The sequence below is a fragment of the Hemicordylus capensis genome, chromosome 4, assembly GCF_027244095.1.
Source record: "Hemicordylus capensis ecotype Gifberg chromosome 4, rHemCap1.1.pri, whole genome shotgun sequence".
NCBI classification, from domain to species: domain Eukaryota; kingdom Metazoa; phylum Chordata; class Lepidosauria; order Squamata; family Cordylidae; genus Hemicordylus; species Hemicordylus capensis.
In genome coordinates, this window is record NC_069660.1 from 118,476,692 (window position 1) to 118,501,043 (window position 24,352).

Sequence of the window (24,352 nt, forward strand, 5' to 3'; positions counted from 1 at the left end):
AAAAAATTGTATTCCCTGTAACAAACGAGTAAGACTTTTTTGGGGAGGAAAAAACATGTAGTCTGAAAACACACCGAATAAATGAACAGAACTGCTACGCTGGCTTCTATCCTCTCTAACAAAACACTTGTATAACAAGCAAAGTTGTGCTGGTGCAAAAAAAGAGAGAGAGAGAGAGAAGTGCATAGTTGTGCTAAAAATGGGGATGTGCAGAATTGTGCTTTTGCCCAAAAGTTCCTTTCAGGAAAAACGAGGCATGTTGCAGGTTGCACAAAACTAGTATGGACTGCAAGCTCCAGATTTAGTACCTCTGGCTAGCACACCAGCTTTGCACCAATCATGCAATGTCCTTCCTCAAGCGCTTCATTAGTCAGAATGTCAGTCACTGAAATAATTCTGGACACTAACTTTTATAAAAAGCAAAGAAAACTTTTTCAAAACTCTTTGTTCTCACTAGACCATTGTTTTAAAATGTAAACATTTTGAAGAAAACAAATGCTAAATTTTGCTTACTGAAAATAAAAGAAAACCCTCTTTTTAAATTAAATGAGGAAAAAAGACATTCAAGTTTTAACCAAACAGAGATAAAAGGTGCAACAAACTAATTAGAGTTGGTATTTGCCATTTTTAAAATAATTTGCAAACTATTCTTGCAATTTTAATTAGTTTGCATAAATACTGGCTCTAATATGAGAGATTTTCACCAGAAATTCTCTGAATGAGTTCATATGACAAAGCAGCATTATTGAATAATAAAGGGGTTTCGTTCAGCCTGACTTTGGTCTCTACGAACAATGAACATTGTGCAAGGCATTCTTATTTGCAGGTTAGTACTTCATTTTATTTACATCAATCAGCAGGTCTTCAACTGTTGTTTTTATAGGATACATTTTGAATCACATTCTAAGCTTCAGCTACAGTTGTATAACATACTTGATGATATTTATTTAGCCCTCAAGGCCACCTCACAAGAGCTTTACCAACTCAGAAGGGCGTCAAACAAGGATGCATTTTGGCCCCACTCCTCTTCAGTTTCTGCATCAACTCTATGGTGGGCCAGCTCAGCAACCCAGATTTCCACCCTCCAAAGCTTGCAGGGAAACACATTGCCATCCTGCTATGTGCGGATGATGCAGCCATCCTCTCAAGGACTCCCATTGGCCTTAGAAGAGCACTGAGGACCCTGATGTTGCACTGCAGGGAGGACTGCCTGGAAATCAACTTTCACAAAACTAAAATTATGGCCTTCGCCGGGAGGCCCAAGATCCACTCTTGGTGGATTGAGGGACACAAGATTGAGCAAGTTGCACAATTTAAATACTTGAGAGTAGTTTTTCATTCTGGCGGCTCTAGGAAAGTTCATGGAGAACACGGAGCTTTAAATGCCTAGAGAAGCTCCTCTGCCATTCTCAAATTCCTGTGGACAAGAGGAGGCCATTATGTACCCGCTGCTCTTCAGCTGTTCACAGCCAAGTCAAAAGCTCAGCTTCTCTATGGTGCTCAGTTGGGCCCTTTCCTCAACATTGCGACTCTCAAACTTGTACAATCTAAATTCCTGAGGGCAGCACTACAAGTACCGAGATGTGTCTCGAATGCCACTCTGCAACTGGAGACAGGCCTGATCAAGCTGGAGGCTAGGGTGTGGGTGGCCATTCCCTGTTATTGGCTCAGACTATCCTATTGCCCAATTGGTCTTGCCCCCCTAACCCTACACGGTGATTACCAATCTAACTGGATTCAGACAATTGAGACCGAAATAGCTATTCTGGGCCTCTTCTCCCTGACCTTGCTCAAAATGGGCCACGATCAGGCAAAAGCAACCACCAAGCAGCACATTATAGACATTAAGTGCCAAATTGATCTCAGCAGAGTTCAAAAATTTCATATCAGTGACAGGCTTAGATATTCTTCCTCCTCAGCAGCATACCTCACCCAACTGAGGGTTCCAAACCACAGAAGGGCGCTCACTTTGGCTCGCTGCCATGGCCTCCCCTCAGCAGTGCTAGAAGGCCGTTATAGAAGGACCCCCTTGCAGAGTGATTATGCCCCTGTGGCTTAGGGCAGATTGAAACTACTGAGCATGTTCTCCTATACTGCTTGCTCTGTAGAGACATACTTGCCTCTCTTATCCTGCCACTGCTAAGCAAGTATCCAGGTCATCTGAGCCAATTCTACAGCTCCTTGCCACTCTTTGACTCTAAGCCTGCCATCACATATAGCGTTGCCAGGTACTGTGCGGCTGCGATCAGCATTCGTCGGCGGTTGATGGGCAGTGAGTCCTACCAACCTTAATCTGACTCCTGGTGACTCTGGGCAGGCCTTGCAATTGCTCACGTGCCTCCCTTTTACTGCTCCTCGTAACCCTCAATCCGGCTGTTTTCTAGTTTTATTACCCAGGATTTCATATATTTTATATATTTCTGGTTTTTTACACCTTTTTTACGCCTTACAACTTAATGTTTTTTAATGCTTTTAATGCATTTTAATGACTTTTACTATTTCTCAGGTGTGATTCTGTTTCTACTATTTTTAGTATTCTTAGTCCTTTTAATATTATTATGTACCATTTTACATGTAATCACTTTTATCTCCTCTCATTTTAACTTGTAATCACCTTTACACTTTATGCTGGTCTGTGACCGTAATAAAGACTGATAGATTGATTGACTGATATTTATTTAGTAATTACATTGTTACCCCTTCTGTGGAACTTAAGTTGACATACAGAGGGTTAATGTAACTCTCCCCCTTTATAGAATAATAAATAAACAGCAACAACCAGAATCTATTGGGAATACATCCTATTGTGTGAAAATATCACAGTGAGAGCAGGACAACGTAAATGTCATCTACATTTCAAAGTTTTGTGTGCAATTAGTTATTGCTGTATGCCCAGAAAGAAATAAGTAAATTAAACACCAATGGCTGTTAAGATTCTATGTCTCTCACACTCTTGGAAGTCACTTTGGTTTCAAAACCTCCCACATTGCTTTTGTTTGCTCTTGCGCTAAAGAGTCTCCAGAGTAGTCAAGACAATTCCCGTTCCACATACCAATACCCCTTAAACCATGTTCTTTCACATAGGCTGCCTTCAGAGAAATGCTCCGGGGATTGTCAAACCATACTTGATGAGAAGCATTATGTGAATCCTGCAAAAGAAATGCAAAAGAAATGGAACTATGGACTATCATTTCCTTGGGGGGAAAGTATGTACTGGCTCAATAACATCTTTGGTTAGCTTGATTGTGCTTATCTGAAACATTAAATATGGAAATCATTTGCTCAAGTCTTGTACAAAATGATGGTCTACATCAGGCATCCCCAAACTGCGGCCCTCCAGATGTTGCTGAACTACAACTTCCAGCATACCCAGCCACAAAAAATTGTGTCTAGGGATGCTGGGAGCTGTAGTTCAGCAACATCTGGAGGGCCGCAGTTTGGGGATGCCTGGTCTACATCTTCTACAGCTACAAGGGTGAAGGAGTTTGCAGAGCAGCTGGAGCACTGGTGTGTTGAAGGTATGTGTCTTCTGTGGCTGGAGTGGGGAAGGGAACAGGATTTTTCTTCCCTCCCTCCAAAAGACCTTTTCGCTTTCAGAAAAGCTTGAGCTTTTTTCCTCAGGAACATATTCCTGAAAGCAAAAATGGCTTTTGGAGGAAGGGGAGAAAATAAAAAATGGCTCCCCCCTCCCCTTCCATCCGTGTTGGGCTGCGAAAGAAGTCTTCAACACAGCTATTCTTCAGCTGCTTTGCAAGCATGCTGCTCTTCTTCCACCTTTGTGGACTAGCCAACATGTGGGTGGGGTTTTTTTTAAATTTCATCAGCAGTGAACTGTGTTAGAGATTATTATTGATTTGATTTATTTGATTTCTATGTCACCCTTCCAAAAATGGCTCAGGGTGGTTTATTATTACATTGTTATGCTCAGTGCAGCATAAATGGCATTTCCCACACACATTTTTATTCTCACAAAACCAGGCGCATAGCTAGCCCACCGGCGGCCCGTGTACGGCCGCGGCGGGCGCCCCGATAGCCCCTCCCCCTGTGTCTGACATCAGACGCAGGGGATAGCCACGCCCCCGCATCTGACGTCAGATGTGGGGGGCGTGGTCTGGCTCTCGAACAGAGCCTTGAGGCTCCGTTTGGGAGAAGCAGCTTAACTGCTGAAGGGGCCATGCAGCGCCAGCCTTTGTTTAGCTCTCGAAGTGGCCGCACGGCCCCCGCTTGGGAGCTAGACTCCCGCGGGGTGTGTGTCGGGGCTGCTAATGGCGGCTCCTGATTGGGCATGGCTCGGGTTCTTTGAACCCGTTCGCCCAATTATAGTTACACCCCTGCACAAAACCCTTGTGAAGACTGTCAAGCTGAGGGGGACTTACTGGCCCAAGGCCACCCACTGTTGCATCTGGAAAACCTGGTTCAGTCATTGTCTCTTAGCCTCAGCTAACTTGCTGTTAAAATCAAAATAATAGGGATCTATAATGTAGTGTTATTTGAGGGCAAGCATAATCATGATGATGATGATGATGATGATGGAAGGACTCGATGTCTGGATAAAACAAACCAGTCAATAACACCTGTCTGACTGTGTAAATAAATAATAATAACAACAATAATAAATAAAAATACATCATCATCTTTTGAAAATTTAAAATGCTATATAAAAGATAAATAACAGCAAGAGTAATTCAGGCAGAAGAAGGTTAAACATGATGTTTGCATTCTGATGATGAACACAAACCTTCAGATCAACATTTTTGTACGAGAATATCAACTGAAATTGTACTGTTAATGTTAGAATCAATTGTTAGTTGAATTTGGGCTCTTTGGCAGCAGTATGGGCATTCCCAGTGCTCAGAAAGTCTGGATTTGCAGTACTTTCTATAATCAGAAATTTGATACTGTGCCTCTGGAAAGCAGCTAGTTCCTCCTTAAAGCAAACTTGTTTAGAAGGGCTAATGCAACTGGCTAAAAGAGTACTTATAGATTGTTTTATATTGTGAAGCTTTTTGAGATAGGGAATCATAATTTATTTTGCTGTGTAAACTTAGATGTTTTGAGAACGTCTCTCTATATATAACTCTCAAAGGTGTACCCATGGATAATCCCATGTGTGGCAGCTCTCGCGAGAGTTCACAAGCAGAAGCACCTGATTTGGCAGTGGGGATTCCGTATGCAGATAGGAAGGAGGAGCCTGTGAGAGAGCAGAAGCACCATGGTGACTGGGCAGTGGAGATTCCATATGCAGATAGTGGGGAGGAGCCTGTGGCACTGTGGTGATTGGGCAGTGAGAATTCCATATGCAGATAGAGAGGAGGAGCCTGTAATGGTTAAGGTCAGTTGGAATGCAACTGTTACCGGTCGGAAGATGTTCTTTATTGTAGAGGAGAAGAATCTATCTATCTATCTATCTATCTATCTATCTATCTATCTATCTATCTATCTATGGATAATCTGCAAAGACAAGGGTCGTGAGGGAGGAAAGAGCCCCTTCAGGAGAAGGAGGCTGCCGTTGTGTGAATTAGATGAGGAAAAAAGAACAAGATCTGTTAAGTCAGGAAGGGAGGGAGAGAGAGAGAGAGAGAGAGAAAGGGAGGGGAAGAGGGAAAGAAGGGTGGGTGAGGGACGGGCCCGAGCCTGTCAGCGGCCTGAGGGTAACAAATGGCCATGGCGGTGGCGGCAACAAGGAAGAGCCCTTTCAACCACTGCCACTGCTGCTCCTATGGGGAGGAGCAGGAGCGGGGCTCAGACTCGGGTGGGGAGGTCTCTGGGGATAGGGGGTTGCAGCTTGGCCAATAGGTGCCAGCAATGCTGCAGCCGCAACCAAGAGAGGTGAGAGGGATGAAGTAAAGAGATGGAGGAGTGACCAAGAGGGGTGAGGGGATGGAAGCAACAGGATGGAGGAGGAGGAGCAGGAGTGTGGCTGGTGGAGAGTTCTCTGAGGTGAGGGGGGCTGTGGCAGGAGGTGAGGGCGGCAAGCAAGTACTAGTGCGCAGATGCTCTGCACGGGTTAAGCTAGTTTTAATTTTAAAGTGGTATATAAATATTATATTAACAACGCTTAATAAAAAGGAAAAAATAGATCTCTTTCCAGTCCCTTTCCTGGCCTTCATTCTCCTTGGTATGTACGTATGTGGGTATTTACTTATCCTTAAGAATTTTGGAAATGCAGCTCCTGATGGCATCGGCTCTTAGCACCAGCAACCCTATAGACCACTAGGGGAATTGGGGTAGAGATAGCTAATAAGAGTATTCCCCCTCTGACCATGCTTTCTTTGTCCTGATTTTGTTAGACTGATAGTCTCAGGTTTCATTCTCTTACATGGAGAGAGAGACTTCTGTCTTTCCCCTTCCTCTCTTCCTGTATGTAGCAAGCAGCTAGACATGTAGGCTCCATAGGAACATAGGAAGCTGCCATATACTGAGTCAGACTATTGGTCCATCTAGCCCAGTATTGTCTTCACAGACTGGCAGCAGCTGTGACCAAAGTTACAGGCAGGAATCTCTCTCAGCCCTATCTTGGAGAAGCCAGGGAGGGAACTTGGAACCTTCTGCTCTTCCCAGAGTGGCTCCATCCCCTGAGGGGAATATCTTGCAGTGCTCACACATCAAGTCTCCCATTCATATGCAACCAGGGCAGACCCTGCTTAGCTAAGGGGACAAGTCATGCTTGCTACCACAAGACTAGCTCTCCTCCTCCATGATGTATATCCTACATAAACTACTCTATTTAGAACTTTAACTCCATGAGGCTATTCACACAAGCATGCAAAACTGGGCTAAGGGAGCCCATCCCGCTTTTGCACACTCATGTGAACCAAAGGGATCACTCCCAGTCACATGACTACACAGCAGCAAACCTACCTACGTAGCCTCCCTGCTAATTGAGGTTAAGGGAGTGAGCGCTCCCTTAACTTAATTTTTCTAATTGCATGTCAGCCGTGGCTGCTCGGGGAGGGAGGGGGAATCCCAGTAATGTACTGCACACTTGTGTGGTGCATTACTGGTGCTCCGGCGGGGGGGGGGCAGGGCGATGCGTGGTGGCATGTCCTGGCACCCTGACGCCGGGAGCTGTTGGGCGAGCCTCTGGTCATCTGGGCAGGTGATCCACTCACCCAGGGAAGCCACGGCAATCATCTGTGGGGAAGGTATGCCAAACCCTCCTTCCCCACAGACTACCCTGGAGCTCCTTCCCCACAGACAACCACAGTCTGTGAGAAGAACTCTCATGTCTCCAGACAAAATTAATTAGTAGTGCTCTCCTTACCTGTGTACCTCCGCTGTAGCTGGAGCAGCTAAAGAAATCTCCCCTCCAAGCTTTCTAACAAAGTATATGTAGACAGACCATAAGGATAATGGCCAACATATAGACTAATGTTGTGCACACTGAGTAATGCTTCACATGTGCAATGGGGGAGGGGTGATTTTCTTACTGCAGTCTTCTGTCCCTCCCATTACAGTTCTCTGTGCTTCTGAAAAAATATGTCTCTGAGGGCCCTCCAACCTTCAGGGACATATTTTCAGGAAAGAGAGAGGACTACAGAGAGAAGAGGGAATTGCTGGGAATTGCTCTCCACTTGTTGCACACACAAAACATTATTTGACACATGCAATATTAGATGTTGGCTACTAGGTTCCATGTCATATAGTCAGACACATGTAAGAGTGGAGTTCTGGGGAGTGGCATGAGCAGGAATAATATCTCAAGTGCTATATTGATGCAGTGTTGTAACTATGGAATAAAGTTATACATCTCATAAAATATGAGCTTAATTAGCAGTAACCCCTGCTAATTTGGCAAGGAGGCACCTTTTAAAAGTGGTGATTCTCTTTATTTAGCAGGGGGAGAGTAACTGGCCCTATACACCCCCAACACAGGACCTCTAGTGACTGTTGCTGGTGTCTATCTTATGTTTCTTTTTAGATTGTGAGCCCTTTGAGGACAGGAGCCATCTTATTTATTTATTATTTCTCTATGTAAACCGCCCTGAGCCATTTTTGGAAGGGCAGTATAGAAACTGAAGGAAGGAAGGAAGGAAGGAAGGAAGGAAGGAAGAGTTGTTTATAATAACTTACCTTGTATTCGAGATATGGAACTTTCTGAACCTTATCCCACAAGATCCCAGAAGAAGAATTCCTTGCTTGCTTCATTATTATGCTATATGGGACTTGATTTCCGCCTGTATAGCTGCATTGGGCCCCTTGTAAAGGGTTTTTTGCAAAGGAACAAACATTATCCTGAAGGAATGTATGTTATACAGATAGGTATATTAAAATCTCAAAAAAGGATGTACTTAGAAAAATGCATGGAGACACGTAGTTAATGTAGACAGATAACACTTTTGATATCTTCAATCCGATCCAGTTATGCACAGAAGTAAGTTCTACTAATTTCAAACAAATGTGCTGAGGACTTCAGCCGAATACTAATGAAAAAGTGCCACCAGTTACTTCAGATTCAGCTGGTGGGCTGGTGCCATTTGAGGGGAAATGTGTGTAGGCAATTTGTGTAGGATACAGATACACAAGTGCCCTATTTGCATATTATGTAAAAGGATGCCCTATATCAGTAGAATGTCCAGCGTGGAGCTGAAAGTCCCACCCTGGACTGTCAATCACCTCCCGCACCACTCATAGTTCCAGCAATATTTGTCTGAAAAAGTATACTCTGTAACCATGATGGCAGGCATTTCTGTGATGTTTGGATGCTCACTCTACTTTTACATAATGTCCAAATAGGGCGAAGGTCTCCATCAAACAAGTCAGCCAAATGCAGAAGTGACTGTGCATTTGCCTGGCAGTGTTTTGGCAAAGTCGCTCGAAGGATGGAACTGCTCATTTGGCAGCAAACATGGGGCTCTGAACCCAGTCTTTGCTGCTGAACATGCAACATGTGTGTGTAGTTGGGAGAGAGATTGTGATTGGGAGGGGCATTCTGCAGGAGAAAATGGTAGGCAGGAGAGAGGTGCTTCACTCTCAACTAGCTGCCTTTCCTCCCTAGTTGTTTTACCCTTATTCCTCAGGGCCCCAGGTATGTTTCCCAGGTAAGTGGCAGGGGTGGGAAGCAGCTGGAGGAAGGGGTTCAGTGGTGCACCAAGTCCAAAATCAGCTCTGACCTGGAGGGCTTCAAAGGCCGCAAACCACTACAAGGCCCCCCTTAATGTGATTATTATTTTTAAGATAGCTTGCCCCGCCACTGCTCCTGCCTCTTGGGGGGGGGGCTCCAAATGATCTGGGGGGTAGTGACAGTGCAATGCAGCAGCGGTACAGTGGTGGGGCTCTGATTAGGCCCACCAGATCATTTGGAGGTCCTCCAGGAGGCCACAGACCTGGTCCCCAAGGTCCATAGCTAAATGTGCCTCTGAAGGGGTTGAAGAGGGAAAGCAGTTGGTTGGAGCAGGGTTAAGCACACTTGCCTGTCTGCTGTTTCTCCCCTACAAATCCCCACCATCACTTCTGATCACTACGATAACAAACATGGGGTTGGGATTCTTATCTTTGCTGCCAAATGAAGAATTTGGTAGGAAGCTAATGAGGCAAACTGCAGTGCCTGTGCCTTGTGGTGGTGGGTGTGGCCATCCTGCCCCACACCCATTGCCTGCAGGTCTTGCCTCACCTGCCTGCTGCTCCAGAACAAAGTGCCACCTGCCACCCTCTTCTCCTGCCCCCCCCCCCACTGGCCAGGCCGATGATAGTGGGCCGGGCCCTGCCCTCTCATGCCAACTCCAGCATCAAAGCCAGCGCCACCTCCCTGGCCCTCCTGTGCTGCCTTCCCCTCCTCCTAGCTGCTTGCTTGCTAGCCATGTTAGGAATGTTAGTTTGAGCCATGTTAGTTTTAAGCTACAGCCACAGCATGAGAGGTGCTTATAGAGGGGAGCAGCAGCTTGGCTTCTGTCTTGCCCCTTCATTAGCTGGGTGGCTCTCTCGTTCCTCCACCTCCCTGTTGGTAGGAAAGGCAGTGGCAAGGGAGGTGGAGATGGCCCAGCTGATTCAGGGCCATCAGCTGGGCCATCTCCACCTCCCTTGCCACTGGGAGGGAAGTGGAGGTGATGGTGCTTGATGGTGGCATTGGCATAAAGGGGTGTGGCTGGCAGCAGTGTTTTGTCACCTCTTGCTATGCCAACACTCAAGCTGGCACTGGTAAGGCTCACCACCTACGGAGGCTTAGCTACAAGTAAGTCCCTTTGAAATCAATATGACTTATTTCTAAGTAAACAGGCTTTGGACTAGAGTGTATGTCCTTTATACATAGAGCCCTTTCTCATGATCAGTGAGAAGGGCTTGAGGGCATGCGGGGAGGAAGGCTAGAGAAACCTACCTCCCCCACAGATGATTGTTGGGTCCATGCTGGGAGCACAGATCACCTGCCAGATGGACACTGGATTTTCCCAACAGTGCAGAGGGCTGGGGGCTGGGACACATTGTCCTGGCCCCTGGAAATCCCATAATGCAAAGCACGAGTGCATGGTGCATTTTGAGGATCTCCCTGTCACTGGCCAGGAGGCTGCTCCTTTGTTGGTGCTGTGTGGTGTTGACACGGTGCTGTGTGGTGTTGACATGACTAGAACCAGGTGTCATCCCATGAAACCGATTGCCAGGAAATCCAGGACCAGCAAACGGAAGTACTTTTTCACACAACGCATAATCAACTTGTGGAACTCTCTGCCACGAGATGTGGCGACAGCCAACAACCTGGATGGCTTTAAGAGGGGTTTGGATAATTTCATGGAGGAGAGGTCTATTGATGGCTACTAGTCAAAGGGCTGTAGGCCACCTCCAGCCTTGGGGGCGGGGTGCCTCTGGGTACCAGTTGCGGGGGAGTAACAGTAGGCGAGAGGGCATGCCCTCAACTCCTGCCTGTGGCTTCCAGCAGCATCTGGTGGGCCACTGTGCGAAACGGGATGTTGGACTAGATGGGCCTTGGGCCTGATCCAGCAGGGCTGCTCTTATGTTCTTATGATCATTTAGCCCAGGTTAAGGGCATGCTTGTGCCCTTAACTTGGGTTAACAGGTGGGCCTCTTTGGCAAGTTTGTTGCCAAGGCAGCACCGGCAGCCATGCAGCTTCCAGCAGTTCTCACATGCTGCACAGCCCAGTCTTGGCTGCCTTAGCCTGGTCTTGGCTGCATGTGAGAACAGCCTCATAGAGTACACTTGAATTGTTTCAGCAAAGAAAAGACTACTCAGCAAACCTCCCACTCCACCTTGCCCCATGCCAGCTGCAGGCCACTGGAAGAGAGATGGCAAGATCCTGGATGGTCTTCTCTAATATCCTTTTGGCCAATAGAACAGTGCAACTCTCCATTAACCTGTACTGAAGGGCTAAGACTAAGATTTCTGCTCTGGCAGAAGGCGTGGCTGGCAGCCCTGCCCCTGATTGTTGAGATCAGGGTCCTGCTTCAATGGAGGCAGACACCATGGGCAGATGTACATGAACAGTGAAAAACAGATTAATTTAGCAAATCAGTATAGGTACGGAGACTATTTTCCTGCTCAAAATTAGAGCATCGGCCTCGAATTCGTGTCCACAAAAATAAAACATATAAATCAGCTGTCTTTCTTTTACCTTAGATAAATGTCGACAGGTATAATCATAGCCATACCAGGGAACGCCCATCACAAGCTTCTTTGGATGAATGCCCATAAGAAGGTAATTGTCATATCCTAATTTAATATAAAATTAAAAATTTATCTGCATGTTTATAGGGTTAGACCTACTCCCCCCACCCGCCCCGATCATCCTGCTGCTCAGAGCTGCGTGGCTCGCACGCCCACATGATGGGCACCACTGTGGGCCGCCTGGTGTCCTGGAGGCCAGGAAAACGAGTCCCTGCCTCCAGGTATCCCACAATGCTCTGCATAATGAGCATAGTGCATTGGGGGGAATCTCCCATGAGTCAGGCACTCTATGCACCTGATTCTGTGTGTGCTCAGGCTGCACGCAAACTTTGGGCTGATATCTCAGTTTATTTCCAGGAAAATTTTGGTCTATGACCGTAAATAAACATGACTGACTGACTGACTTATTTCCAGGAAGTTGGGCAGAATAAACCAAAATTAGTTTACAATTTTACAAAATTACAATCAGAAATAGAATTCTTCTGACTTTTCCATAGTCAAGAGAGTGGGAACATGTGCTCCTGAGGCTCAGAGATGCCTTGTGGAACCATGATTTAATCATAGCTCTGCATGATGTCTGAACCAGCCTTCTGTCTAACACTGATCACGATTGTAACTTATTTTTCCATTATCATAACCATTCTTTATAACCATGCAAGACATGGTTTTAATGTGTGTCATCTCCATGCAAGCAAAGTAAAGAATGTAACTAACACAAAGTTCCATATTTTACGTAACATCCTGATTAAGGCATTTGTGACTGTTGGCCACAGGACTGGGTAATTTTGCACACACACTTTCAGACCCACTGCAAATGGTCCAGTCAATGGTTTTCCACAGTCCATCGCTGAGGCTGATTCTTACCAGCTATGGTCTGTGGATATGGAGCATTGCCTCTTAATGTGCAGTTTGACCACACTTGACTTGGCTCATCATAAGACATCACAAACACAAAATCACAGGAATCAGCAATTCCACTGTAATTATAACATCTTGTCTCTATGCATTCTGGAAACCAACCTATATCAAAAGTTACCTGTGGGAGGGGAGAAAAATATCTGAACAAGCATGCTTAATACGAGTTTCTACAGAAGGACATTAAAAAAACATACTTAACCTAAATACCTATCCCAAGGGAATTCAACAGTGCTTGGGGATTGTGGTTAGACTGATTTTCACAAGGTAATTTCTGACTGATTTGATTTTCTGAGAACTGAGGCTGGCATAGGCTTGGAAAAATGTTCTAAGTATTCTTGTTAATTTTACATTGAAACCAAGCCCTAGATTATGACAGCTTTTTCAACCCCATTTCCACAACGTTTATGGCTACTTATTTTTTTGAAAATGATTTAATTTGTACAGCAGCAGAGTGCTAATGTTTGAAATAACTATGAGTGCAATATGATCTGTATATATTTGATGTCATAATATAAAATGGTATGTCTTGAATTTTCAGATGTGGAGTGCTTTATCTGGAATTAAAGAGACCTGTATTTAATACAAGCCTACATATCTTGTAGCACAACCCATCAGCCTTGTATGGAGACCCATCAGCTTCCGAAAACTTTTTATGGTGTGTGGATTTAAAAAACAGAGGGACTGTCAAACATCTGGTAGGCCCCCCAAACGAGGAATACTAATATTTATATAATGCTTTTCAACCAAAATTTACAAAGTAGTTTTTATAGAAACAAAGAAACAAACAAACAGATAAATAGCTTCCTGCCCCCAAAGGGCTCACGGTCTAAAAATGAAACAAGATAGACACCAGCAACAGGCACTGGAGAGATGCTGTGCTGGGGATGGATAGGGCCAGTTGCTCTCCCCTGGGCCCTGCTAAATAGAGAATTACCACCAAATGGGGTGGTGGTGGTCAAGGTTGGATGCAGCCTTGATCCATGATGTGATTTTACTGGGATGAACAGTTGCTAGAATGTGAATGGATTTGTCTGAGTTACATTGATTATATGCATTGGACATACATTCTATTGTTTCTATTCTAACGGTTTGTAAGCTGCCTTGACTGTGTTCATGGTAAAAGGCAGGGCATTTATTTGTCCTGCACAGGCCAGTAAGGGACCGGTTACTGAGGTTATTTTGTTACAAACAAAATAAATAGTTATAAACTGCCCAGAGATGCAAGTTTAGGGCAGTGTACAAACATAACAATAAAAATAAAAATAAACATCTGGATAGAAATCTAGAGATCCATTTATTTAGTCTCTAGTGCAAATCAGCTACTGCCTTTCTTGGGATGTTTTGCTGCTGCTTGTCTCTTAATGAAGATCTACACCTATAAAGATGCAGCACTGGAATGTGTGCTCACAATGGTAATTGTTATCAAACAGAGCCATTAATCTACTAATCTATGAAGGTCATGATTTGATAATGTGGGATTGAATCAGTGTTTGTGCAATAGTGGTTTTTACTCTATTTTTACCTGTGATCCTGGAATTTCTTTGTGAAAAGCTTCTGTTGTTTCCTTAACCAAATCTGTTAATGCATTATATTCAGCTGAACTCTTATTAACCTCTTGTTCAAAGTCTATATTGAGCCCATCCATATAACGCTTTTTGGCCAATTTCACTTGTTGGCCTATCCAGGCTGCTCTGGCAGCAGGGCTAACAATTTTCTTCACAGATATATCTCCTGAAGAAGAAATGATAATTAGCTGGCAAGTTTTTGCATCACTCTAAGGGAAGGGGAAATATTGGTTGATTGCTGAGAAGCACATCTCGCTGAGCTCAATGGATAGATGTTCCTTTTTATTACTATCTCAGTCTCAAGCAACCCTGCGACTCCTTTTGGAAAGATAAGCTTTAAAAAAAATGGTTAGAAATAAACATTGAAGCTTTAACTCGGGGCATTTTAATTGAGGGAACTCATGAACAACAATAGGTAGCCCCAAATGGGGACGCTGCACATCCCCACCCTCAGCCAGCCAGTTCAAAGAGGCCCAGAAGAGTATTGCAATGGCTGTATATCTGCAGTTATATTGGATATATGCATTGGAAGCTGCTTCCACACTCAAGACTCTCCTAGGTGCTTTCCAGATTAGAACTTGCAACGGGGTCATGTTGTATCTCGGAAGTGTGCTTCCACACTTCCTGTGTCGTGACACTGCAGTCCCTATGCGGACAGCAGGTTGCCGTTCACATTTCCAATGCCTTGTTCTGAATTTAATTGCTGAGATATAGAGCTAGGATGTTGTATATCCAGCGTAAAGAAGTTGTTTTTTCGGGTTGTTTGTCTCCGCGAGACTGTGCCCCCTGCTGTTTATGTTTCAAATGTGACTTGTCTGAATGGAGGCATTTTGCTGCTGCTGAGCAGCTAGTCTGGAAACCGACCTGGGCTCCACCCCTTGCTGTACATTCCAGGTCCTGCGGCCAGAATGTACCAGCAGCTCCATCCCACTGTGGTCTCCCTTTTGTGTTCACATTTCAGGAGATGGTGAACATGAAACCAGTTTGGCCATGGCAGGAGTCACAGTATAACACAAAAAATGTACTTACATAACATTGGCAATGTGTGTCATAATCAATTATTAGGGCTGAAATGCTTAATACATTCCACTGATTAGAAATGTTGATTGAATTGAACGTTAATCTGACAGCAATCTACATTTTTAAAAAATGGTCTTTAATACAAATATGTATCAAATCAGCAGATGGCAAGCACCATTTCTCTACTGTGTGGAAGATAATGAGGAATGTCTTTTCTAAGATGAGAGCTGCTGTAACATATGTTTACATCTTTTAAAAGGAAAGTTTGTGTTTTTCTTTATCTCCAGGGCAGCTAACAACAATCCAATAAAACAGACACAATCAAAATATTAAAAACAGTAGCCAATCAAAAATACCAGCTAAGATAAGTAATTAAAAGGTTTATGGAACAGGATAATTTTTACTACCTGCTTAAAAACAGAGATGGTAGGGCTTGACAGATCTCTCTGGGAAGATAGTTTGTTTAAAATATGTATATCCCAGTTTTCTGGCTATGTTCAAAACAACTTACAACATCAAATCTAAAACCAAAGGCCATTGAAATACAATAAAATACAAAGGCTGCATAAATTACTCCTGAGGAATCCTATTCAGATTAAGTAGAGCAACTTCAGAGTAATACTACTGAACTTGATTTGGATGTCAGCCAATAAAAACTGAGAGAATAAACAGCCAAGTAATCACCTAATGGTGCAGCGAGGAAATGACTTGACTAGCAAGCCAGAGATTGCCATTTTGAATCCCCGCTGCTATGTTTCCCAGACTATGGGAAACACCTATATCAAGCAGCAGAGATATAGGAAGATGCTGAAAGGCATCATCTTATACTTCATGGGAGATGGCAATGGTAAACTACTCTTGTATTCTACCAAAGACAACCACAGGGCTCTGTGGTCGCCAGGAGTCGACACCAACCCGACGGCACACTTTACTTTATTAATCAAACCAAGAGTCATCAGTTCAAATTAAAAGCAGCCTTAAACAAATGTATCTTCAGAAACAGTGTACAGGAGGGGTATGATGGATTTGATCTCCTGGAGCATGGAGTTCCACATCCTAGGTAGTGTCATAGAAAAGGCTCTTTGCTGTGAGCCCACCAGTTGCACTTCAGAATGTGGTGAGACATTCCAGAGATTCTCCAAAACACCGTAGAGAATTAGCAGGATCATATGGGGAAAGGAGGTCCTTTAGGTACTAATTGATTGCTTAAGTGCTGTCAAGTCGGTGTTGACTCTTAGCGACCACATAGATAGATTCTCTCCAAGATGATCTGTCCAACTTGGCCTTTAAGGTCTCTCAGTGGTGCATTCATTGCTGTCGTAATCGAGTCCATCCACCTTGCTGCTGGTCGTCCTCTTCTTCTCTTTCCTTCAACTTTTCCCAGCATTATGTACTTCTCAAGGGAGCTGGGTTTTTGCATAATGTGTCCAAAGGATGATAGTTTGAGCCTGGTCATTTGTGCCTCAAGTGAGAATTCTGGATTGATTTATTCTATGATCCATTTGTTTGTTTTCCTGGCTATCCATGGTATCCTCAAAAGTCTTCTCCAGCACCAAAGTTCAAAAGCATCAATACTTTTTCAATCTTGCTTCTTCTAGTTAGGTTCTACATGGACCTAAGCTGTTTTTGGTTTTAAAAGGTAGTAACTGTTAGAAGTGAGAATTCTACAACACTGACTCTTAGCACTGCAATAACCTCTTTTGGCCACTACAGGCATGATGAGTTACGTTAATAGGTCTCTCTTCGTCAGTTAAGAGTCAGATAGAATTGTTCAGTTGTTGAAGGCTATTGTCTGGGTATGTTGTTCAATGTCTCTTTCTTAGTATTACTGTATTACTTAGTATTACTTAGTATTACCTCTTACTGTCTTCAGATAATCTCTTGGGCTAAACTTCTTTACCACCAAAGCATACTCTGCTGTGTGAGGATTTTAATGCTTCTCCTCAACAGGGTTATGGGCCCACAGCTCTGAGACTGTTGAAGTAATTAGCCTGAATAAGAAAACAAGGTGTTTGTGTTTTTTAAAGATGGAGACAGGACAAGTGCTACAGAGGACTGAGAAGGTACAAGATCCAGACTTTGAATGGTGGTCTTTCAAAATGGAGATGTTCCTAAAAAGCCACAGCATCAGCAGGGTCTTACACAGAGAGTGCTCTGTCAGAGAAGGAGAAGAAAGACAAGCCTGGGAAAGTGCAGATGATAAAGCAACCGGGATGATTTGTTTATCAGTGAGTGACTATATTGCTGCATTTAAGAAATTAATAGCATGCACAGGACATGTGGGAGACTCTGAAGAAATTGTATGAAAGAAAGTCAGCTGTCTCTAAGGTGCATCAAGCTATAAGATGTGTAATAAGAAAGTAAGGGAGGGAGAGGATCTGTCTGTGCATGTAAATGAGATGTTGGAAACATCATGGCAGCTGCATGCAAAGGGATCAATTTTGCCTGATAAGGTTCAGATTGAATTGTTGAACAGCCTTTCAGAGCATTTTGAATATATTGTAAATGTATTAGAAGCCAAAGATGATATGAATTTGGAGTTTGTAATAAACCACTTGGAAGACTTCAGTTTCTGCAGAAGCAATGGACAGCAGCCAAAGTCAAGTGAAGAACATGTTTTTTTAAACTTATCAAAAGGACAAAAAGTGTTTTGTCTCTGGAAGTCCCAGACAGATGAAGGCTCAATGTCATCAGAACAAAGAATTTGTAACTGTGATGGGATGTATATAGGAGCTGGTGAATGAGTGTGTGTGTGGGTTACCCTAGTAACCGGGCATGGGAGGTTAAGAGCGGGAGGGATTTAAAATAAAGGCAATTGAGACAGAGAGAGAGATAGAGTGTTGGAGTTATTTGCATTGAAGTAGGAGGTAGTTTGAGCTGAGGGTTGAGAGATTGAGGTGTGTGTTCTTGAAGTAGGAGGTGGTTTAAGCTGTGTGTGTTCTTGAAGTAGGAGGTGGTTTAAGCTGTGTGTGTTCTTGAAGTAGGAGGTGGTTTGAGCTGAGGGTTGAGAGATGGGGTGTGTGTTCTGAACAGGAGAGATTGTTCAGGGGGTTGTGTGGAACTTGAAGGGTGAATGTGTGGAGGCTGTGAAACCAAAACTGTACCGAGCAGTAAATAGTAACAGACAAGAAGGTCTAGAAGAATTCATTAAGTTTACAAACCCAATTTTAATTACCTCTGTCCCAGTTATCTCACCCCCCATGTGTTACATTTTATCCCAAAGAAAAGAAACCCTCAGAAAGTTGAACAGTGGATGTACATAGTAACTTGGCAGAGAAGCTTGTGTGCCCTGTTTTGCAGAGATCTTTATTCTAATCAGTAAATAATAAGCTTACTCTTGTTTCATTTTATACCTCAAGTTTTGTTTCATTTATATCCTGAACATATGCTCGCGAGGCTACGTAGCCAAAAGAAGTTGAGTACCGTGAGCAGGGTGACAGGAATTTATATTATGGCAGTGAAGGAAAGTGGGGAAAAACCTGAATAAAAAGCAGGTGATAGCACATTTCAAGAGGAGCAAGTCACCTAAGCATACAAAGAAAAATTCATGGAAGCAAGGAGAGAATAAGTCTGACAAATATAAAATATATGTTGCTCATACAAAGCAGAATTTAAGAGCTAGTTCTACAAAATGTAATATTGGAATTGGTATTGTTTCAGGCACAACCAGCAATTTGATTAAAGAAAGACATAGATTTACTAAGTTGGATACAAACTATAAGGTTCCAATTTTTCTAGTGAGTGGGAAGCAGATGTTTGCTGAAGGAAGAGGTTCTGCAAGGCTACACTGCAAACTATAAAAAGGAGAAACAGTGAAACTGACAACTGAGGATGCATTGTTTGTACCCACACTTGAGTCCAGCCAGTTATTGGTTAGATATGCTACAGAGAAAGGTTATGAGGTGAAATTCAAAGGAAAACAATGTTTTATCACAGATAAAAGTGAGGTACTTATGAAAGAGACTTTGCAAGAGAGTGGCCCATTTGAAGTGGATTGTATAAATGAAGAGGCCAAAATGGCAAAGCAATGTTCATATTAAAAATGTTTGAATTTATTGCACAAAAGGATGGAACCAAGAGAACCTAGTGCAATACTTCAACTGGAGAAGCAGAATCTAGCCAGAGGCCTAAATATGTCAGAGTAATGTAGAGTACAAGTATACTTGCTGTGTAAGGGCAAAGGGAACTAAACACACCTTTCCTCAATGCAGAGAAAGAGAGATATAGCAACCTCTTGAGCTGATACACAGTGATATTTGTGGGCCTATGCAGATCAATTCATCAGGGAGAAACAAGTATTTGTTAACTTTCATAGATGATTATTCAAGATACAAATTTATTTATTTTATTAATGAAAAGAACCACATACTTGAAAAATTGAAAAGGAGTATGTTGCAAGAGTTTGCAATAAGTTTGGAAGGAAGCCTCAAATTTTGAGATCAGACAATGGAAGGGAATATACAGGAAATGAGATAACTCTAGATCTGGAAAAGTAGGACATTGAACATCAAATGCTAATGTCACATACTCCAGAACAAAATGGCATTTCAGAAAGAAAGAATCAGTCATTAACAGAAATGGCCAGATGCATGCTGCTGGATGCAGGACTACACAGTGAGGCTATTCCCACGATCTCTGGAAAGCGGGCTAAGGGAACTTAGCCCACTTTCCAGGGATTATGGGAATCATCAGGCTCGAAGGTGAGCCTGGTGCTCCAAAGGCGGCTAGTCCGCCTAATTCCCCCTCCCCTTAAATGAGGTTAACGGAGAGAGTGAGAGAGGTTAATGGAACAAGTGCTTTGTTAACCTCATTGTTTTGCTCATGTGTCGCTGCGGTGCGGGGTGACACACGGGTAGACCACTGACCAGGAGGCTGCAGCCAGCCTCCTGGGCTCAGGGCTCTCTCCAGGATGCCCTGTGCACTCACCCAGGGCATCCTGGGACTTTGGGGGGCTGCACGACTGCAGATCCCTGCAACCCCGCAACTGGCTTCGTGATGGAGGCAGCAGTCAAATGGGCGGCTGCACTCTGATCATCTGTGGGGACAGCGGATTTAGCCTGCTCTCTCCACAGACCCAACAGAAGCTCTTCTCACGGATTGTGAGAAGAGCTTCAGTAAGTTTTGGGGAGGCAATTATAACTGCCAGTTATTTACAAATAGATTGCCTACTAACATTATAAATATAACTAGGGATGTGCAAAACGTTTCGGATACAAAACGTTTTGTACCCAAAACAGCCTGTTTCGGGTGTTTTGTAGACAAAACAAAACACCCATTTTCCAGATCTAAAAGTTTTGTATACAAAACAAAATGCCTGTTTCAGCTAAAAAACGTTTTGTTGTTTCGGACCTCCATTTTGTGCTGATCTCTGAGTCAGTCTCCATTTTGTGTTTGACATCTCTTTGAATTTCCCATCCTTCCAGCCTTCTGATTAGTGACCTAAATCATGGGCTGACCTGCTGACAATTCCCTCCTAGTTCCCCATTGGCTCTTTTGCTTCTTCCCACTCTTTACTGACCCCACATTGGCCAGGGGGAGGGTTGCTAACCCATGGGGTGCTGGGTTCTGCTGTTTCTGTGGTGTTCTGAGTGTAGATTCTCTGGTAGCATATGAGAGTGGATTCTTGTTTTTCACTGAAAATCTCATATGCTACCAGAGAATCTACAATGAACACCTGAGAAACAACAAAACCCAGTACCCCACAGGTTTGTGGGTATGGGGGTGGTTGGCACCCTATGTGCACTACACAACCCCTCGTCCCCCCAAGTGGAATTATGGGGCTGCTGAAACCTCCATTATTCCCTATGGGATAAATCTTAAAGACACGTACACTTCAACAAACCACAAAAGATCAGCCCTTTGCCCAATTCCTTTGAAATAATTCTGGAAGTTTCCTTGCCCCCATTGGGCACTACCACCCACCACACTCTGCTCTGGGTCATCCCTTTCCCCTTGATTTGAAGCGATACATTTGCTGGAATCCCCATTATTCCCTATGGGAAAATTCTTAAAGATGTGTAAACTTTAAAAAAAACACAAAAAAATCAGCCCTTTGCCTAATTCCTTTGAAATTTGTGTGGTAGCTTCCACCCATTGGACACTACCACCACCACCCACTCTTTTTGCCCTGGGACCCTTTTTAAAAATCCAAATCGATTCAGATTCGGAAAATTTGGCTACAAAACAAAACAGGGCTGATTCGGACTCAGATAATTTGGGTACAAAACAAAATGGGGATGTTTCGGTTCGGATACAAATCAAAACAAGAAAATTCCAAAATGCACACCCCTAAATATAACTCCATTTGAACTGTGGCATGGAAATAAGCCTAATATAGAGAATATTCGAATTTTTCTCTCAAAAGTATATACCTATGAACCAAAGTCTGAAAGAACCATATTCAACTGTGCGTGTGCAGAAGGGATATGGCTAATCATCAGGATGTATAGAATACTTGATCTTGCCACAGAAACTGTAAACATGAGTAATATTGTGTATTTGATGAAAAAGAAAAGCCAACTGCCGATGAAGTACCAGATATTCATAGTTAAATATGAGACCTCAAAAGTGGATGAATTTGGATTAGACAGGGAGAAAAACAAATAGTCATTAGGCTAAATACTGCCTGTTTTAAGGCAATGAGAAAACAAAGTTCTGGACAAATCAGAATTTTTACCCAGCCCCACACACAAATCTTGTTTCTAGGTTTTTAAAAAAAGGATAACATTTCTTTCCATCCTAAGGTGGGTAGATGGTGACGGCAAGTTAAATAATGGAAAAGAAGTAGTTTTGGGAAGAACCTTCTCCAATGGTCATTGTTTCATTATCCAATGGTCATGGGAAAAGGGATTCCTAAAGGCCAACCAATACAAGGAACACTTCCAAGCAGCAAACCTTATGGGCACACTTCACATTATATTAAACCCATCTTTACAAGACTGTTTTCTTTCAGACACTACAGGTTTTGACAGTATCCTCTTATTAAGGTTGCAGTCCTTTGCATGTTTAATGCAAAGGAGTTAGTTTCATTCAGCTCAGACTTACTTCTGAGTAAATATGCAAAAGCTTAGTCTGTACAAAAAATGCTCATGTCAAACCTTTTCAGAACATACCTTTGAAAACAACCCTGGCTCCCTTTGAATGAGCATAACACATAAGCTCAGGGTCATATTTTCCAAACGCTGCCACTGTTGTAATTTTCGACCAGTCGTAGAACTTCCAGGTCGTTTCCCCAACGTCAAATACAAAGACCTATGGAGGCACAGTACCAAACATGACTTTCTCCAAGCCTAATATTCTCTCTTTACCATTTAAACCAGGCCTAGGATGACAGGAAAGCCCTTAGGATGCTATCATGGCTGAATACTAAGTTAAGAGAGTTTTTAAAAAGCAGGTTATGTAGCAGAAGATAGATCTGATGTTCTTTCCAACAGCATACAGCTAATTCTATTCTGCATTATTTTTCAATTCTGACTTATTTCCCTCTATCCCAGCCCTGCATGGTCTCTACTGAAATTTATGCAGTTTCCCAGGGTTTTATGTCACCTCCCCAACAGCACATGCCCTGTGTCACACATAAGCCCTCCCTAGGTCCAAGGGCACAACAATTATTTTCATTTCTGCAAGGCTCCTGCACCCTTAACAGCCGTGCAACAGTTAGAAATTCAACAGGGGGGACTCTTCCTACCTTGGGGACACTTATTGGGCAGCTGTTAAGGTCAGTGAAGCCCTACAACAGTTGACTAGGGGCATGTGGAAAAACTTCTGGAGCGAGGAGAGCTGGTCTTGTGGTAGCAAGTATGACTTGTCCCCATAGCTAAGCAGGGTCTGCCCTGGTTGCATATAAATGGGAGACTTGATGTGTGAGCACTGCAAGATATTCCCCTCAGGGGATGAAGCCGCTCTGGGGAGAGCAAAAGGTTTCAAGTTCCCTCCCTGGCTTCTCCAAGATAGGACTGAGAGAGGTTCCTGCCTGCAACCTTGGAGAAGCCGCTGCCAGTCTGTGAAAGCAATACTGAACTAGAAAGACCAATGGTCTGACTCAGTATATGGCAGCTTCCTGTGTTCTTCCTATCAGTGAAGATCAAGGCAAACCCCTTGATAAGAACCCCCCATAGTTCCCATTGGCCTGACAGTCATTGGGGGTAGGTTTAATGGATCAGAGGGTCAACAATCCCATTTCACCATAATCCCCCCTCCTGGAAGGGGTTGCTGCATGTGCACACCTCAAAGTCTCTGTTGCCTGAGATGGGCTTGCAGAGGGAAGGGTCGTGGCAGGGGCATGTACTGGAGCCCAACTGCAGATGTAGGAGAAGCACAAGCAAGAGACTCACGCCTCCTCCTCTTCTGGCACCTAGCAACCCCTGCATGTCTTGGAGGGCTTCCCTTCAAAGCCCCCTCTGGAATGCTGCAGTCCCTGAGCCCGGCCTTCCATTGTTTTCTGTTTATGGTCGCTAGGGAACCATTCTGGACTGCAGACCAGCAACACTTCCGTTTCTTAAACATAAGACTTCTCTGTTAATATTTTTGTCGCAATGTTTTTTTCTGCTTGAAGGTATAAGTAATAGCTGTCTATAGGAGTTTTTGAACATTTTAAAAATATTTGCTGCAAATGCAAATACAGTGTTTTGTTGCTATCCTTGTGTTACAGATTGCTCTCTCTCACTCGTGGACAAGTTGTGTATATCAGGAGCTCCTACAATAAATCTCAACTAAAGGACTTCAAGCAGTGGGTTTTGTTGAGGAGCAAGTGCCCCCTACACACACATTTGGAGGGGGGCTTCCTGATATGATTCTCAGCTCTGAATCAGAAGGTATATTTTTGGATCTAGACCCAAAAACATTTTCAGAGCCTAAAGAGCCTTTAGAACAGAAACTAAGGCCTATTGATTACATAGAAGCCTATGGGCTTAGTCTAGGAACTGACTCTATTTTACCAAATATTTTGGGAACCTCTGAACTAAGGGAGGCAGGACTACCCATTCCTGACTTCGCAGAGTCTAATAAAAGTCAAGCAGGCCTGTGGGGAAAGCCAAGGAGGGAGCCTCAACAACCACTTGCCCAAAATCTGTGTCAAACGAATGAAGGAAAAATAGTTTTAAGAATCTTTAAAAAGCCTAGAGGCATTTTCTCCGACGGAGCTGATAATTTCAGAACCACAACTCTTAATGAGGCATGCTGTACATCAAATGAAAGCGGGGACCCTATGTTTTCCAACGATGGGTGTCCTGTATTT

At 43.6% G+C, this 24,352-nt stretch overlaps 1 protein-coding gene and 1 long non-coding RNA gene across 3 annotated transcripts; one reads left to right on the top strand and one right to left on the bottom strand.

Annotated features, from left to right (window-relative positions):
• Positions 1 to 828: 828 nt before the first annotated feature.
• On the bottom strand, positions 829 to 23,638 carry LOC128322718 (di-N-acetylchitobiase-like). 2 transcript variants are annotated; one of them, XM_053244534.1, is made up of 7 exons: positions 23,451 to 23,638; positions 22,230 to 22,368; positions 14,055 to 14,263; positions 12,479 to 12,650; positions 11,562 to 11,659; positions 8,074 to 8,235; positions 829 to 3,149 (listed from the first exon to the last, which is right to left on the bottom strand). In XM_053244534.1, exons 1-7 carry the CDS (start codon positions 23,484 to 23,486, stop codon positions 2,961 to 2,963), a joined length of 1,005 nt encoding a protein of 334 aa, XP_053100509.1. In that variant the 5' UTR covers positions 23,487 to 23,638; the 3' UTR covers positions 829 to 2,960. The 2 variants fall into 2 exon arrangements, with proteins under 2 accessions (XP_053100509.1, XP_053100508.1); XM_053244533.1 differs by having other exon boundaries at positions 23,343 to 23,638.
• On the top strand, positions 11,336 to 17,685 carry LOC128322721 (uncharacterized). Its single transcript, XR_008305926.1, has 3 exons — positions 11,336 to 11,645; positions 13,071 to 13,227; positions 17,145 to 17,685. It is a non-coding gene; the product is annotated as an uncharacterized LOC128322721 (long non-coding RNA).
• Positions 23,639 to 24,352: the final 714 nt, after the last annotated feature.